General features: G+C 40.5%; 2 protein-coding genes across 5 annotated transcripts; both read right to left on the bottom strand.

Annotated features, from left to right (window-relative positions):
* Nucleotides 1-117: 117 nt before the first annotated feature.
* On the bottom strand, nt 118-11,589 carry pak2a (p21 protein (Cdc42/Rac)-activated kinase 2a). 3 transcript variants are annotated; one of them, XM_079452307.1, is made up of 14 exons: nt 11,205-11,589; nt 5,720-5,949; nt 4,862-4,965; nt 4,468-4,612; nt 4,265-4,383; nt 3,433-3,556; nt 3,255-3,318; nt 2,703-2,751; nt 2,518-2,630; nt 2,316-2,433; nt 2,124-2,223; nt 1,849-2,045; nt 1,182-1,319; nt 118-1,097 (listed from the first exon to the last, which is right to left on the bottom strand). In XM_079452307.1, the coding sequence occupies exons 2-14, from the start codon at nt 5,901-5,903 to the stop codon at nt 1,011-1,013; spliced, it is 1,542 nt and encodes a 513-aa protein (XP_079308433.1). In that variant the 5' UTR covers nt 5,904-5,949; nt 11,205-11,589; the 3' UTR covers nt 118-1,010. The 3 variants fall into 3 exon arrangements, with proteins under 3 accessions (XP_079308433.1, XP_079308434.1, XP_079308435.1); XM_079452308.1 differs by lacking the exon at nt 11,205-11,589 and adding an exon at nt 8,678-8,850; XM_079452309.1 differs by lacking the exon at nt 11,205-11,589 and adding an exon at nt 6,391-6,479.
* A 57-nt stretch (nt 11,590-11,646) lies between these two features.
* Nucleotides 11,647-13,984, bottom strand: ing5b (inhibitor of growth family, member 5b). 2 transcript variants are annotated; one of them, XM_079452346.1, is made up of 8 exons: nt 13,740-13,984; nt 13,384-13,455; nt 13,123-13,289; nt 12,938-13,049; nt 12,740-12,833; nt 12,343-12,484; nt 12,163-12,224; nt 11,647-12,064 (listed from the first exon to the last, which is right to left on the bottom strand). In XM_079452346.1, the coding sequence occupies exons 1-8, from the start codon at nt 13,774-13,776 to the stop codon at nt 12,025-12,027; spliced, it is 726 nt and encodes a 241-aa protein (XP_079308472.1). In that variant the 5' UTR covers nt 13,777-13,984; the 3' UTR covers nt 11,647-12,024. The 2 variants fall into 2 exon arrangements, with proteins under 2 accessions (XP_079308472.1, XP_079308473.1); XM_079452347.1 differs by having other exon boundaries at nt 11,699-12,064; nt 13,679-13,743.
* Between the last annotated feature and the right edge of the window lie 245 nt (nt 13,985-14,229).

Here is a 14,229-nt window from a genome sequence, read left to right as displayed (position 1 = left end):
CTTCCTCTTTTAAAACTGTTAGTTAACGCAACGTTTTTAAATGATCAGAATAACAAAAGTTCACAATGAAAGAAGGAGATTTGAAGGAAGCAATAGTGCAAGGTCTACAAATGTTTTGGTCCAAGTGTATTTTTAATAATAATTTACAAATGATGGTGCAGGTGGATTTCATCAACCAAAAACTTGTCTCACGGGAAATAAGTATAAAACAGACAAAACGCGTTCAAAACGTGAACATTTGAAACATCGTTTCTTATTGAAATGTAGTTTTTACTCAACAGGTTTTAGACTTGACATGCAGGGAATATAGCAAACACGTTAGAAAATACATTAGATTCCGGCATTGTGTAAGACTGTTAGTTCAAATATAAAACACTGTATACAAACACATAAATAAGACAACGGCTAGTGAAAATTGTCCTGATTCCTGTTTTGTTTTCCCGTTTCGGTATGCGAATCAAAGTACATAATATACAAAACCATTTCACACACGTCAGCCAACAAATATCTGACGACAGAAATGGTTCATTTCATACAGCACAACTTTTCCATTTTGAGACAACTAAAGGCAAACAGGTAGTAGGCACAAGTGAAAGGTCATTAGGAGAGATCGGAGCGGATATAAGAGAGTTCAAGTATTACAATACTCCTCTGAAAAAATAAAAATGGGAAATACTTTGTTAGGTCAAAATGAACTAATACTCGTGTCGTGACTAGTACAGTTCAACAGAATCCGGACAGAAATTCAGGAAACGTTCACGCGCGTACTGACGACAGAACCGTGAAAACGAAAACAAAATGAGAGACATCAGTAGAAAACGAGAGGGCTTTACAGTTTGCGACTCCTCTGGTATTTCAGCCACTTACAAAGAGTTTGGCGTGATGATTGTGCAAGTCAGTCGCCCAGGTGGAGAAAACTAAAGTCCTCTGGGCTGAAAAACAAAGGTCCTCCTCTACGGCCAGAACACACACTGTGGCGGAGTGACGTTGGTCTTCACAGCGATCGGAGGCTAGCGACTACTCTTCATTGCCTCCTTGGCTGCTAGTATAAGAGGAGTGAGACTGGAAAGAGGCTTGGCCAGCTTGAGGAACGGATGCTACAAAGGGAAACATTTCTGTCTTGTAAATCTGATTCTTCAAGTATGAAACGAGAAAAAATAGATGTAGTAGTAGCGTCTTACTTGGAGTAGTTCCTTTCCTCCACCTCTCTTCTCCACATCCATCTCAAGACAGCGGTTCAGGAAGTCTCTAAATATGGGCGACAGCTTCTCTGGGTTCTGAAGTTCAGGGGTGCCGTTCGTGGCGATGAGGTACAAAGCCTGAAGACGGAACGAATATTAACCAAACAAACAATGCACAGGCCGCGTCCGCTATCTCGGATGCTTTTGCAATGTAAGTGCGTTTCCATCAAGAGCTCTTTCCCAAATACTTTCTTCGCATTTTTAACTCAGCCGCCCAATCGCAGTGCAGGAAGGGGAGGGAAAAATACCACATCAACCAATCAGCACATCCGAATTGTATTCTATTAGATTCTTTCTTCAACAGAACACGAAAGACGACATTTCGAAGAATGTCAGGAACTGAACAACTCCTGTTCCCATTCACTTCAGTTGTATGGACACAAACACAACTCAAGTCAATGGGTACCGCCGTTGTTCGCTTGCCGACATTCTTCAAAAATACAGGTTTGAAATGACTGGAGGGTGAGTAAATGATGACACAATTATCTTTTTAGGGCGAACGGAAAATTATTAATTTCAATGATACCAATTAAAACACATTATCATTTCTGGTCTATCAAATGCATGCAGAAAAACGGTTAAACAGTCCAAGACAACCGCAGCTCACCCGCAGTGGATTCTCATTGAGGTAAGGTGGTTCACCCTCTACCATCTCAATGGCCATGATGCCCAGAGACCATATGTCCACTTTTGGCCCGTAGGCCTTACGTGTGACCACCTCAGGTGCCATCCAGTAAGGTGTTCCTACCATTGTGCTCCTCTTACTTTGCTCAGGGGTGATCTGAGCACAGAACCCAAAATCGGCTAAAAAAGGGTGGACAAACAAACATCATTACAAACTGTATACAGAACAAAGTAGCGAAACTTGAGAGCGAGACTCACTTAGTTTGACCGATCCATCCATTCCTAAGAGAACATTGTCACTTTTGATGTCTCGATGGATGACCTGGTTTGCATGCAGGAACTCTAGTGCTTGTATACACTGTGGAAAAATCGCACCAAGATATTCAGAAGAAATTAGATATTGCGAAAAATACGCGAATCCGATCCCTCAACTATGGCAAAAGATTATACCTCTCTGCAGACAGCGGCAATCTGTGCCTCATCCATACATGTTTCTGTCACAACATCAGTGAGAGATCCTCCAGCGAGATACTCCATAACCACAAAGAGCTCGTCCCCAACCAGGAAGCTGGAATGACATGTTATAACATTGTAAGTTTTCTCAAAAGCCTGAACACGCATTGACTTCTTTAGATTTTGTGAACAGTACTACCTGTCTACGAAGTTGACAATGTTTGGGTTCTTCATCTCCTTCATCACCAGGATCTCATTGATGATCAGCTCCTTCTTGGGCTGTTTCTGGAGGTTAATCTGCTTGATGGCGACCTAAAAACACATTGCTGTCAGTTACAAAAGGCCTATGAGGACGAGAATGGACAGCATTGCATGAACAATTACCTCTTGGCCTGTTGCGACATCAATGGCTGTGTACACTGTACCAGATGCACTGTGGAGACATAATATTCATTTCAAGCAATCGCACAACTACACGCTAATAGTGCTGTTCTCAAAAATACCAATTATAACCAATGGCAAACTAAACAGCAACTATTCCAGAAACACTTGGAACTAATGGAATTGTAATAGAGTGTTCACACCAAACGCGGTAAATCGCGCTATTCGCGTGTAGTTGGACGCTTGAACATTTTGAGTTACTCACATCATTCACGGGTGAAATTCGTTTCATAACAGACGAGAATTTGCGACATAGGAGGGGCTTTTGCCAGGCGGCTCCAGTCTTGTTGCAAAACGGCTGCCAAAGTTCAGATTTTTCAACTCGATTCATGTCATTCGCGCCACCTGATTTGCACGAATCGCACCGCAAGTAGGTCTATCGCGTCCTTGCATTGACTTAACATGTAAATCACTCGCGCTTAACGCTTCATTAGCGTTTGGTGTGAACTCTCTATAACTATCTAGTACATCTTTTTTTTAAATAAACATATTTACCCTTGTCCGATTTTTTCGTATCTGGTGTATTTTTTCTTGGGGTCTCCAATACTGACAATTGTTCCTGAGGTTCAGATAACAGAGTGAAATGTGAAACAGTTTTTCAATGACGCAGCACATTTAAGTGTTGGTATGTATCTCATGTACTGAGATGATCAATCTAATGAATGAATCGTACTGAGTTTCTCCATGATCTCCTCATCGGTCATCTTGCCCTTGGCCTTCTTCTGTTTGTCTTTGGCATCTGTCTCTGCAACGGCTGCAGGTGCTGGAATGGGATCGATGACCGAGCGGGTGTATACCTATACACACAATAAAGAAATTACTGGATTTGAACTTCAATCAATGACAAATCAATATCGATCCAATACATTTATGTATGTTTTAAATACCGTATACTATACTAGTATTGTTTCCTATCTTCCAGAATAAAACATCAAAACATTCCTAAAACAACAAATTAACAAGTTAACTTAATTCTTATTAAAAAGTTTTTTATTACAAATAAAATCTATGGAAATAGATATAGGGTATAAAAACAGACATACCTATAAACTAAGACTCATATGCGTTCTCTTAAAGTCGTTTTGCCTTTCGAGTAAATATGCTTTTAAGATATTAAAAAATGTTTTACTAAACCACAAAAAATGTTCTTAAGAAAATAACCTAAAATGTTGAATGTCTATTGTAGTCAACGATATGAAAGCTCTAACAAGACGTGTGATGTGGCAATCTGCTTGTTCAGTATGATGTCACGCAGCACCACTTCTAGGCCGAAGGAAAACAACAAAAATTGCGTGTGGCGTGCATCTCCATAATGAAATCAAAAACAGCGATTCTTATTTAAATATAATGATTAAAATATTGATGACGGAATTCTGTGGGTCTATAGGGAAGTTTATCTTAAATGTGTGATATGAAAAATACATAGAAACGGGTGGAGACGTGATTCTAGACACATAATTTACGTCACGACTTAACACGCGGATAGTACGTTTGCGTCCACTCACAGATATGGTGTGCTGTGGGCGTGGTGCTACGATGGGAGGAGGGGCATCATCGTCGTCATCATCAGGGCTCTTGAGAGGGGATTGCTCTGAGCCTTTCTTTGCTGGTGGTCCGTCTTTGTCTGAGAGCCAAAAAACAGATAGACTTCTAAATAAGGGATATACACATGCAACCAGAGTGGTGTTTTACGGATGTATTCACATACCTGTAAAGCTGAGGTATTTCTGCCTGGTGTTGCCTGTGGAGTCGTAGAATTTGAGCACATCCAGCACAGCTTGAGGGTTTTTCTTCTGCTCAGATTTCGTGATGTTGGAAGTCTGCAGGAGCCGAGCCCATTGCTCCGGCATGCCCTGAGAGACGACAGAAACAGGATGAGAACGAAAGAAGAAAACATTTCTCCAGCAAATCAAATTACAGCACCGTGACAGGAGATGAACGTCACGAAAAATGGAGGAAACAATTTAATCCGCATGCCGAGCAATTGCATGAGACGCTCGCTGTATTGTTGAATAATACGCAGGCACATCTGACGGATCTCAGATCAGAGGTAGCGTGTGTAAATGACACAAGAAGAAAGCAGAAAAGGGTGTTTTACTTACGGTGAACTCTCCTGTGACGGAGTCAAAGCCGACATGTATGGTGTGCTCAAAGTCCGAAGGGTTGGAAATCTCCGGACGCTCTTTATCCTTGTCTTTTTTTCTTCCTTAAACAGAAATTACGATGGTTGGATGATTCTGATCAATATTTGTTGGTTACAAAAAAATTAATGTATAATCACACTCAGTACTGGAAATACTGAAAACGTGTTTTTCCTTATTGACTTGGTATAAAAGTACTCCGAAGTTAGGCCGTGTTCAGACTCGACGCTGGCGGCGTTTGGTTACACATAGCGGCAGAACGCCATGACTTTGACGGCAGCTCAGAGAAACAGATAGGCAGCGTAACAGAAGTCTATTTGAATTATAAACAAGAGAGCGTCTTTGCAATAACTAATCTCATATTTCCGAACTACAATACAAATTTCTCGTAAAAATGTGTTATGAAAACTATTCAGCAAAGGGCGTTTCCGCCGCCATTTCATTTTTTCGAGCTTTAGATATCTCGACCAATCACGTTCCTCGCATGTTGTAATGGAAACGACAGTTCTCTTTTATAGGTTAGCTGTGAAAAAGGAGCTTGACGTAGGGCGTTTTTTTCCCGAAAAAGTTTAATGTTTTCAACCTCGGAAGACGCTCTGAGCTGCTAAAAGACGTAAAAATACAGCTAGCTCCATAGGATTATAATGTAAAACAGATGCTAGCAGCTTCAAAAAAGAAGTCAAGTCACACGACATTTACACCCCTTAAAAAAAGGAACAGCTAAAAATGATTTCCTGTTTTTAATGACATTATGCCAAAGTGCTTGTATCGAACCAAGTAGCGTTGATGTGACTTCTCGTAGTGTTCTGTCGCTCTTACCTTTCTCTGAGAATATGGAGGGGATCTTGTAGCGGTGTTTGTCTCTCTTCTCCTCGGGGAGAGAGGGCAGGGGTTTGGTGCCGGGTAGGGTTGACATATTGTCCTTGTTGCCGGTGCTAAAGGTGCTGCTCATTCTGACTGGGGGGGCAGGGGGTTTGTCCTCCAGCTCACCGTTGTCAGACATGACACAGAAACACACGCAGAGGACTTAGAGGGTTTCAGAGATCAACCTGCAGAGGGCGACAGAGAGACACAGCATGAATGAACTGCAGAGCAACAGAGATGCATGGAATAAAAGATACCACAAGATCAAGGATGTCTGGAAATACTCTTGGATAGAAACTTGCATCTGTAAAGGCCTGTTCACAGCTGATAACATTCTTCTTGTTTTAAAGGTTGCACGCTTTCATGCTTCAAATATGCAAGGCCTTCAAAGGGATAGTTCATCCAAAAATGAATATTCTGTCGTGAATGACTCAACCTCAAGTTTGCTTTGTTCTGTAACCGTTGAGCCCAGTTAAGTTTGTATTTTCTTTTGTGTTAAACAGAACAAAAACCATACAATAAATCTTTCTACTATGGTAGACAATTATATTTTTTTATACGTTTGCTAACATTCTTCCAAATATCTTTCTTTGTGTTCGACCAAACAAAGATTAAATGTTATTCACCTTTGCATTAAGTCACTTAGTAGACGATTTTATCCAAAGCGACTTACAGAGAGTTCAGGGAGCAATAAGTAATATGTCCAATAGTACGATAGGTGCTGATACAAAGTAACTTATTTTAACAAAAGCAAGCATTGTTCTTTTAAATGAAGATTATTTTCGACCATTGACAGCACACACAACATTTTGATCAAACAAGTCCGCTAATCCAATAATGCTTGGTTTAAAAACATGTAAAACAATGCAGCTATTTCAGTCAAATCAGAGAGGACCATTTCAGAATTGTATTGCCTTTAATGAAAGCTTTTCAACCACCACAACCGCGAGTCTGTTAAAATAGTGAAATGCAAACTAACCGCTAGCTAACATACTGTAGGGCAAAACCAAACAATCAACAAGTTAACCGAGACAGAGAGAGTCTGTTTATCATTTCTCATAGCTTCCTCCGGTTCCAGAAATACATCTACAATGTCTGTCCTGTGTGAAAGCCACTGATAGCTTTGAAAATCTACTGCACATTGCTATACGTATACATTGCTTCCTAAAGAGTATAACAGCTTTTTGTCTTTTACGACATGAGTAACGTCTTCAAGAAGTCTGAACTAGCAAGTGCCTACGACCAACAATCCCCGAGTGGGGCTCATTCCTATCCCTGAAATTGAGTACCCACAAAAGTGAGAGTTTCGATAAGGGATGAAGGGTGTAGGGGACCATACAAATGTTTCTTCAGCGTCATCATCCCGCGCCCTTAAGAAGGCGCCGTCGTCACGCAGAGAGTCATGGGGCGCAAAGTGTCCATCAGTTGTACCCTTTGAAAAACGTAAAATGTTATGAAAAGCTAACATATTAAATTGTACAATTCTTTTGTTGGTTGTAGTTTTATAAACATTTCTGAAATGGTCGTCCCCTAGCGCCATCTGGGGACCCTAGTTTGAGAAGTACTGCTAGGCAGAGACGGCAAACTCCGAACCACACAAACAGCTTTAGACTCTAATCTAATAAAGTTGTGTTAGCATGTTGCATTTGTTATCAACAAAAACACAAATATTCACTGAACAGCCATTTTTATTTCGACAGAATAGCACCACTTTTCAAAATTAAAGCTGCAATCCGTACCATTTCCCTCTCTATCGCCATCTCTGTTTTGAAACATTAAATTGCACGTTAAGCCACCCGAAACGCAGCGTGGTTGCGTTTCAGGTGACCAGATTTTAATTCCTGATCCCGATCCTTCTCTCTTCCCCTTCGGTTCTTGTCATCTCGTACAGAAAACTCCCCAAATAATCTTTAAAAATGTTTTATTACCTTACCAATCTTTATTTGGGTTCATAACAAATGGCGTCAAACTGACTAAATCATACCCGTTTCATTTTTAACCCAGGTTGCATGCAAATCTTTACCTACAGTTTTCAACATGATTTTGTGCGATCAGTAGATGTTTGGCGTGTCCAGGTTCCGAGGTCTTAGAAATCAGTGCCATCATGCGTCTGTCAGCATCACGTCTCTCTACCCTTTTCATCAACATGTCCAAATAAGGTAAAATCCTGTCTCACCTCCGTGAGGTCAATTCGACAAATCAGACACATGCAACTACCTCAACGTGACCACAACGCCTTCCTGTTTGACAATAAAGTTGTACATAACCCCTAAACGTTATTTAGAACAACACGAGACAAAAGAAAATCATTTAAGGACACAACATCAAGCTTAGCATCCGTTAACAATCAGTTAAGCAAAAGTGCAATAATGCATTTTACTGCACTGTTCAGTCCAACTCTTCCACCTTTGAAAAGTGAAAAAATCCGGTTGTACCCAAGCCACAGCTTTATACATTTAGCACATTTAGGTGACAAGAGAGAAGTAAGAAAAAAGTTGATAAAACAACAGCTAACCATTATGCAAGTCGTGCATGATCTGAGACAGTTCCTGTTCCCTTAAACAGAACAACTTAAGCTCAATTTGTGCGGTAAATTGTAGTAAAGCTGCTGACTTTGCTACAAAGAGACAATATTTTATTTTTATCATTACATGAGGCACGAAACCTGATCAAATAAACCCTTAATAAAATAAACATACAAACGCACACTATTATTTTTGCACTCAGGGAACGTACATAGTGATAAATTGGATGAAGGTGAATGCCAAGTACACAAAATCTAAAGGTAAATGCATTACGCTAAATCCAGCTTACCAAATCAACAAAAGGACATCATACAACAGTGTCCCGCTAGCTGATTTTCTAAAACACGCAAACATTTCAGAAAACACGGTGTCATCCCTATAATCTCACCCTGAAGAACCCTGGTGGAAAGATCCCGCAGACGCTCTTGTCCCAGCTCTTCCACGCTCCCGAAACATCGAGTGTCTTTACTGCGGCGTGTCCGATGTGCCTTTCTCCCTGTGCTTCCACAAAAGTGAGATAGAGACATGTCGATGCAGGCATGCTTCATTCCTCAGCAGGATGAAATGCAACGAGCGCAGTCATGTCTTTGCGCTGCACGTTACCATGGTGACGGACCGGCCCTCAGGCTCGATGTACTGGCCAAGAGCAGAGACTAGACATACCTTTACACACCACTGCCTCTCGCCACCGCAGCCTAAAATACATCCACCCCGTCGGATACCGGGTGTCCAACTTGTGTTATGGGAGATGTTACTAGAAAAGCGTCGCATCTATAAAGCCTCTGAATGTATAAAGATAAATAAATCAGTTAATAATAAGGACTTTGTGAAGCATCACATTAATAATGCTTCCAGGAGCAGGATAAAGATTTCAGTTGAATATTCTCCGTTTTCCCCTTAAGGAATGTTTTTTGGGATTGTCAAGTTTGAACTTGCGTTCCCATAATGACTGAGATCTAGAGAAGGGTGGGACTTCTAAGCACGCAGGACCTTATTGCCTCAAACATAGTTAATTTCGTGAGTTTTACCCCACTTACAGCCAGTGTTTCAGGTTTCTCTGTCGTGAACTGTTAGCCCATCCTTTTGGACTCTTAAAGCCTCGGGCTACTAATTCCATAACCATTTCTGTCAGGCCACGCGTAACATGACTGGGTAGGCATGCAAACTTCAAGCACGCACAGCACACGTGCACAGACTTGACGCCATAGCCCATTTCACTATTTTAAGTACTGCGCATGATAAACAACAACAGGTTACAAGATGTTTTTATCCGCGATGTGGACATTACCGTCTGCTATCTGCGATTCTCCTTTATACCTAACCAGCATTATTTGCTTGGCACAGAGGCTCGCCTGGAAAAAGTCAAACATGACAACGCTTGCTTTAATGATCTTTCATGAAAACAAGAACATTTAAAAGCTTTAAGGGCAATTCATTACATAATAAAGTCATTATTATAGATTTTTGATGTAGTATCGTCCACACCGCGCTTTTATTTACTCCGCATGTGTGCAGTGCAATTTTTGTATGGTGTTCATGATTTAAAAATATTTATGATGAATAAACATAAATATCTAAAATTGAAAAAAAAATAATTATATATTTCTTAGTAAGCACTGAAAAGGGGTCCCACAGACCCGTAAGACATGTGAGCTCTAGTGGATTTTCATTGGCTGTCAATGTTGCTCCAAAACAATATTGTTCCTCTCTTGCGTTGTTGTAGTCGTGGTTAATCGTACTTTTTATTTTCTATGTTGTTTTAAAGGTTAATGAGCCATCGTGTAAAATAATCGAAAATCTCAAAATCACTATTATGATTTGTGTCATAACCGAGCAGCCCTTGTCGTGGCGTGTCCTCCGCTTCTCTCTTAATATGTGTGTTAATACATGTAAAATAAATCTCACTGTTAAAGCTACATCACGACAGCTTCAGTTATTCGTCTTGGTGTGAAGTTCGGCTCAAGTACCCCCAAAAACCGAACCATTCCAGCTTAACCCTTCAAACTTTTCCGATGTGTCGACTATGGTGCCAATTACAATCTTCGAGCGACCGCTCGAGAGCCGTTGAACAAAAAAAGCCATCAGCAGAGTGCCTGCACTTCCTATTTCTCACATCCCCTCGGCCTCCGATTGGTGGAAGGATAACAAGCATTTCCCGATCCTAGGACAGACACCACAAGTACAGGTCACATACTTGCACTTAATCTCACCGACCGGACCAAAACAAAGATATGAAAGCACCCCTCTCCTTTACAGATGTGCAGTTGTGCGGAGGAACTGTTTACAGGAAGAGCGTCCAGGGGCCTTTTGTGTTTGCAGCTTCTATAAAAGGAAATACTGAGCAAGACTTCCTGAACCGAGACTAGCCGCCGTCCCCCTTCTGTGCTATTGGAGAACGTGGGCATGTCCTGGAGATGAGAGACGGGCTTTCTAGCCACTTGCTTCTTATTAAAGACACAAGTACAAACTTTCTATTTAACAAGATTGAACAAACTATATCGAATGCTTACTTGCAAATGCATCAGGTATGCATTTTCACACTTTGCATCACATAATATATAAATATATATATATATATATATTATATGTGTGTGTGTGTGTGTCATGCAGTTGGAAGTGATAAGGGCCATAAAAAAGTCAAACATAAACTTGGGATTTGCATTTTTGACCCCTAAACAATTTCCTTGCATTGATTTTTGTCTTCGTTAAACACACGAATGGGTCACTTGGCATCATTTAACATCCGACAAACGTCGTACAGACAGCTCTGCATCCAAAAACAAGTCTGCCCCTGTTATAAAGGCACAAGTTAAATGACAACCCGACATTAAACCTCCAACATAAAGCAAACTTAAAATAAAAGGCTCGAGTGTGTATGTGATGCTGGCCATACAGATGTTCAGCGTTAAACTCACCAGAACTCCGCGTAAAACCGCTTTCAGCTCCGCCTTGTGTAGTTGTTTAACGATGATCTCTCCGGAGATTATGATTTGTGAAGTCTGATCAAGGTTCTTCAAAGTTTTCGGAGTTTTCGTTCACTTCTTGGACCCGGGATCTGTTTGCTATGGCGGAGGGGAAGCGGAACTGGCGACCCAGCCCAGTCTTTGGACTTCACCAAGCGTGTATATTTAAGACGAGGACTTTTCTAGCCTAGTCTGTTATTCGTTAGAACGGTGAGCAAATAATACAATCTTAAACCAAAGTCTTGTCGCCTTACGAGGTTTTCTGAAAGCTCAAAGAACTACCGTTCGCGAATAAGTTCCGTGCGTGAGTTTTGACGGATGTGTTGCACGACGGGAAATGTAGTGCCACTTCCGTTCGGTGAGCCGAGACCGATGGCTCAGAGAACTACGTTTCCCGGTATTCGGCTTATTTCAATTCGCCAAAACACATTTTACAGTACACAGAGTAAGGGTTTAAAAGTTTAATAGGTATTTTTTTTAAAGATGTGCGATAGATGTCATACATGAAGGGAATAATTCATACAAAAATATTAGCAGTGCGCAAATGTGACTAGGGAATAAATGAGGTAAAGTTATGCATGGTCATAATTTAACTTTGTTATTTAAAAAAACGCAAAGGTCTTTGCTGGCACATTTAATATTCTTTGATTGATGCCCGTCTGTATACTTAGGAAAGCCACTGATACACAGATTGTGGATTTTCCCGACACCAGGTAGGTTGTAAATGAAAAAAAGCAGCTTTGTTAATTCAAAATGCATCGTGAAAATAGCATTACTTTTTCTTCATCTCTTGGGTGCATCGTGGGCAGTACCTGTCAACAGAGAACGTGTTGAAAACATACCGTTTTAATTCAGCAGGAAAACATGCGTTATAAATACGAAGAGGACACAGTAGGTGGATTCGTCTTACCACTTTCCCTTTGGTTTAATTGTCAGGCCAACACAAGCAAAGTGAAACCATTCTATAGGACACTGTTAAGACAATAACCCAATTCATTTCACGTAAGATTACTTTTGGTTAATTGTAATTATGCCTACTAAACATGTTTACTTGACTGAAAATGTAGTTTCGAATAAATGTGTTACTCACATCTGCGTTGTCGCAGCCGATCATTTCTCCATACGACACTTGACTACATAAGCAGTATGTGGGTTCATTAGGGTCCACGGGCATATCAAGGACATCTGATGGGTGCATGGTGAGAAGAGCTTCACTAATGGTAGGACTAGGCCTAGAGAAAAAGACACATATGATTCATCAAATTGATCAACTATCATCCCTTTTTAACAAGATGTCATCAATTAAATGACTGTAAATCACTGTCATTTTACAATAATGGCATTACTAGTGTAATAATATTATAATGATCTCACTATCATGATAATGCTGTGTGTGAAAAAGGCTCACGATTTCATGTAAACAGACTGAACGCCAACACATAAATAACACATGGTATAACATCAAACGTGACCATTTCATTGGTTACCCATTTTTCTGTCTTTTCTGCTTCGGCGAGTCTTGATCTGATCCTTTCTTGTCTCTTCCGTGAGATCCCTTCTTTTCCTTCATATTTTTATCCTCTGAAACAAAACATTCAGTCCTGCTTTAAAATGACTGCAGCAAAATACGGTCTAACAAAGTCACTGGGTTACATTCGTACACGTACGTGTGCCAAAACACTTACTTAGCGAGTGCTTTTCATCCGAGCTTTCCTGAATACCCGAATCCAGTTTCTCCTGCAGGTCATTTTCAAAGCGTGCCAGATCAGCATCTAACTGCCGAATGTGTTTATCCACCTGATAAAACAAGCACCGGTTTTGATGCATGTACACATTAAAAACATAATACAAAGGATTCCCTGCCACTCACCATCTCATAGATCTGCATTGCAAGCTGAACTTTATCATCGCTGTACTCTTTGCACTTGTGATATGCGCTCTCGATCTTCTTTAAATGCTGAACACGCTCCTCAGATGCCAGATTCCTGACTTTGGCAACATACTCAGCAGCCAAATCATTAATCTCGGTTTTCTTCTCTGCAATAAATTGTAATGCATCTCATTTCAGAAAGTGTGCTAAATAGCAAAGTAGTTTCCTGTTGTAGAATCTGAATTGCAGAGAATAGCATACCTTCAGTCCTATTGTCCAAATCACCCATCAATGCAAAGTTTCTCTGTAGCTCGCAGGGAAGTCCCTCTATACCTGGAGTGAAGGATGGGTTGTAATTGTATTAAATGTAGACGGACAAGACATAATGCACCTTATGCAACTACATTTACATCATGCAAGCCAAATGAATTACATAATATAGACATTGCACAGACTTGGTCATTGCTATAACACTACAAACATCGTCGTTAACAGATTTAATTGCGAATAACATGCGTAATACAACAGACACGTATGATATTCACACATAAATAACCTGACAATCATCAAATAGCATGACGCGTTAGGTTTACTATGAGAACTGTGAAAAAACGTACTATCTAGATAATGCTCTAAATACATCCCTTTAGCCATTCTGTGTTGTGTTGTCTTCCACACGAGGATGAGATTTGTTTAGCCCGCGCCGAACATCACTTCCGTAATTCACGGGGCGAGTTATTAGATCTTTAAATAAAAAAGTCCCTTTAAAACACGCCGTGAGACTATGCACGTGGTTTATACGTCAGTGCTTTTGGGGTTTCTTGATCACCGTTGGTAACTAGGTAACAGTTTGCTCGCCATCGCCATCTACTGCGGCGGGGGTTTGACTACATTGAAACCTGTGACGCATTTGTGACGTATTGTATAAAGAAATTTCCCCTTAAAAACTGTTCAGATTCCTCAATCAATGGTATTGCTGTTAAAACTTGTGTCACATATTTGGGTATACAGATAATTAAAGATAACCTCAGATGTTCCACAAATATTAATCCAATTATATCTAAAACAAAGAAAAGGTTTAACTGCTGGCTACAGAGGGACCTCTCT

The sequence above is a fragment of the Barbatula barbatula genome (assembly GCF_947034865.1).
Source record: "Barbatula barbatula genome assembly, chromosome: 3".
In the NCBI taxonomy this organism is placed as follows: domain Eukaryota; kingdom Metazoa; phylum Chordata; class Actinopteri; order Cypriniformes; family Nemacheilidae; genus Barbatula; species Barbatula barbatula.
The sequence above is the reverse complement of the archived record's forward strand: the minus strand, read 5'-3'. Positions and strand labels throughout refer to the sequence as shown.

Excerpts from the sequence above, each read along its gene's own strand:
- pak2a (XM_079452307.1), bottom strand. The coding sequence starts at position 5,903 with ATGTCTGACAACGGTGAGCTGGAGGACAAACCCCCTGCCCCCCCAGTC. Across the intron at positions 2,224-2,315 it reads TTGCCGCTGTCTGCAGAGAG|TGTATACAAGCACTAGAGTT; the intron begins GTATAATCTTTT and ends ATTTTTCCACAG. Across the intron at positions 1,320-1,848 it reads TCAATGAGAATCCACTGCGG|GCTTTGTACCTCATCGCCAC; the intron begins GTGAGCTGCGGT and ends TTCCGTCTTCAG.
- ing5b (XM_079452346.1), bottom strand. The coding sequence starts at position 13,776 with ATGGCTAAAGGGATGTATTTAGAGCATTATCTAGATA. Across the intron at positions 13,456-13,739 it reads TTTAGAGCATTATCTAGATA|GTATAGAGGGACTTCCCTGC; the intron begins GTACGTTTTTTC and ends CCTTCACTCCAG. Across the intron at positions 12,485-12,739 it reads CAGAAAAGACAGAAAAATGG|GCCTAGTCCTACCATTAGTG; the intron begins GTAACCAATGAA and ends CTTTTTCTCTAG.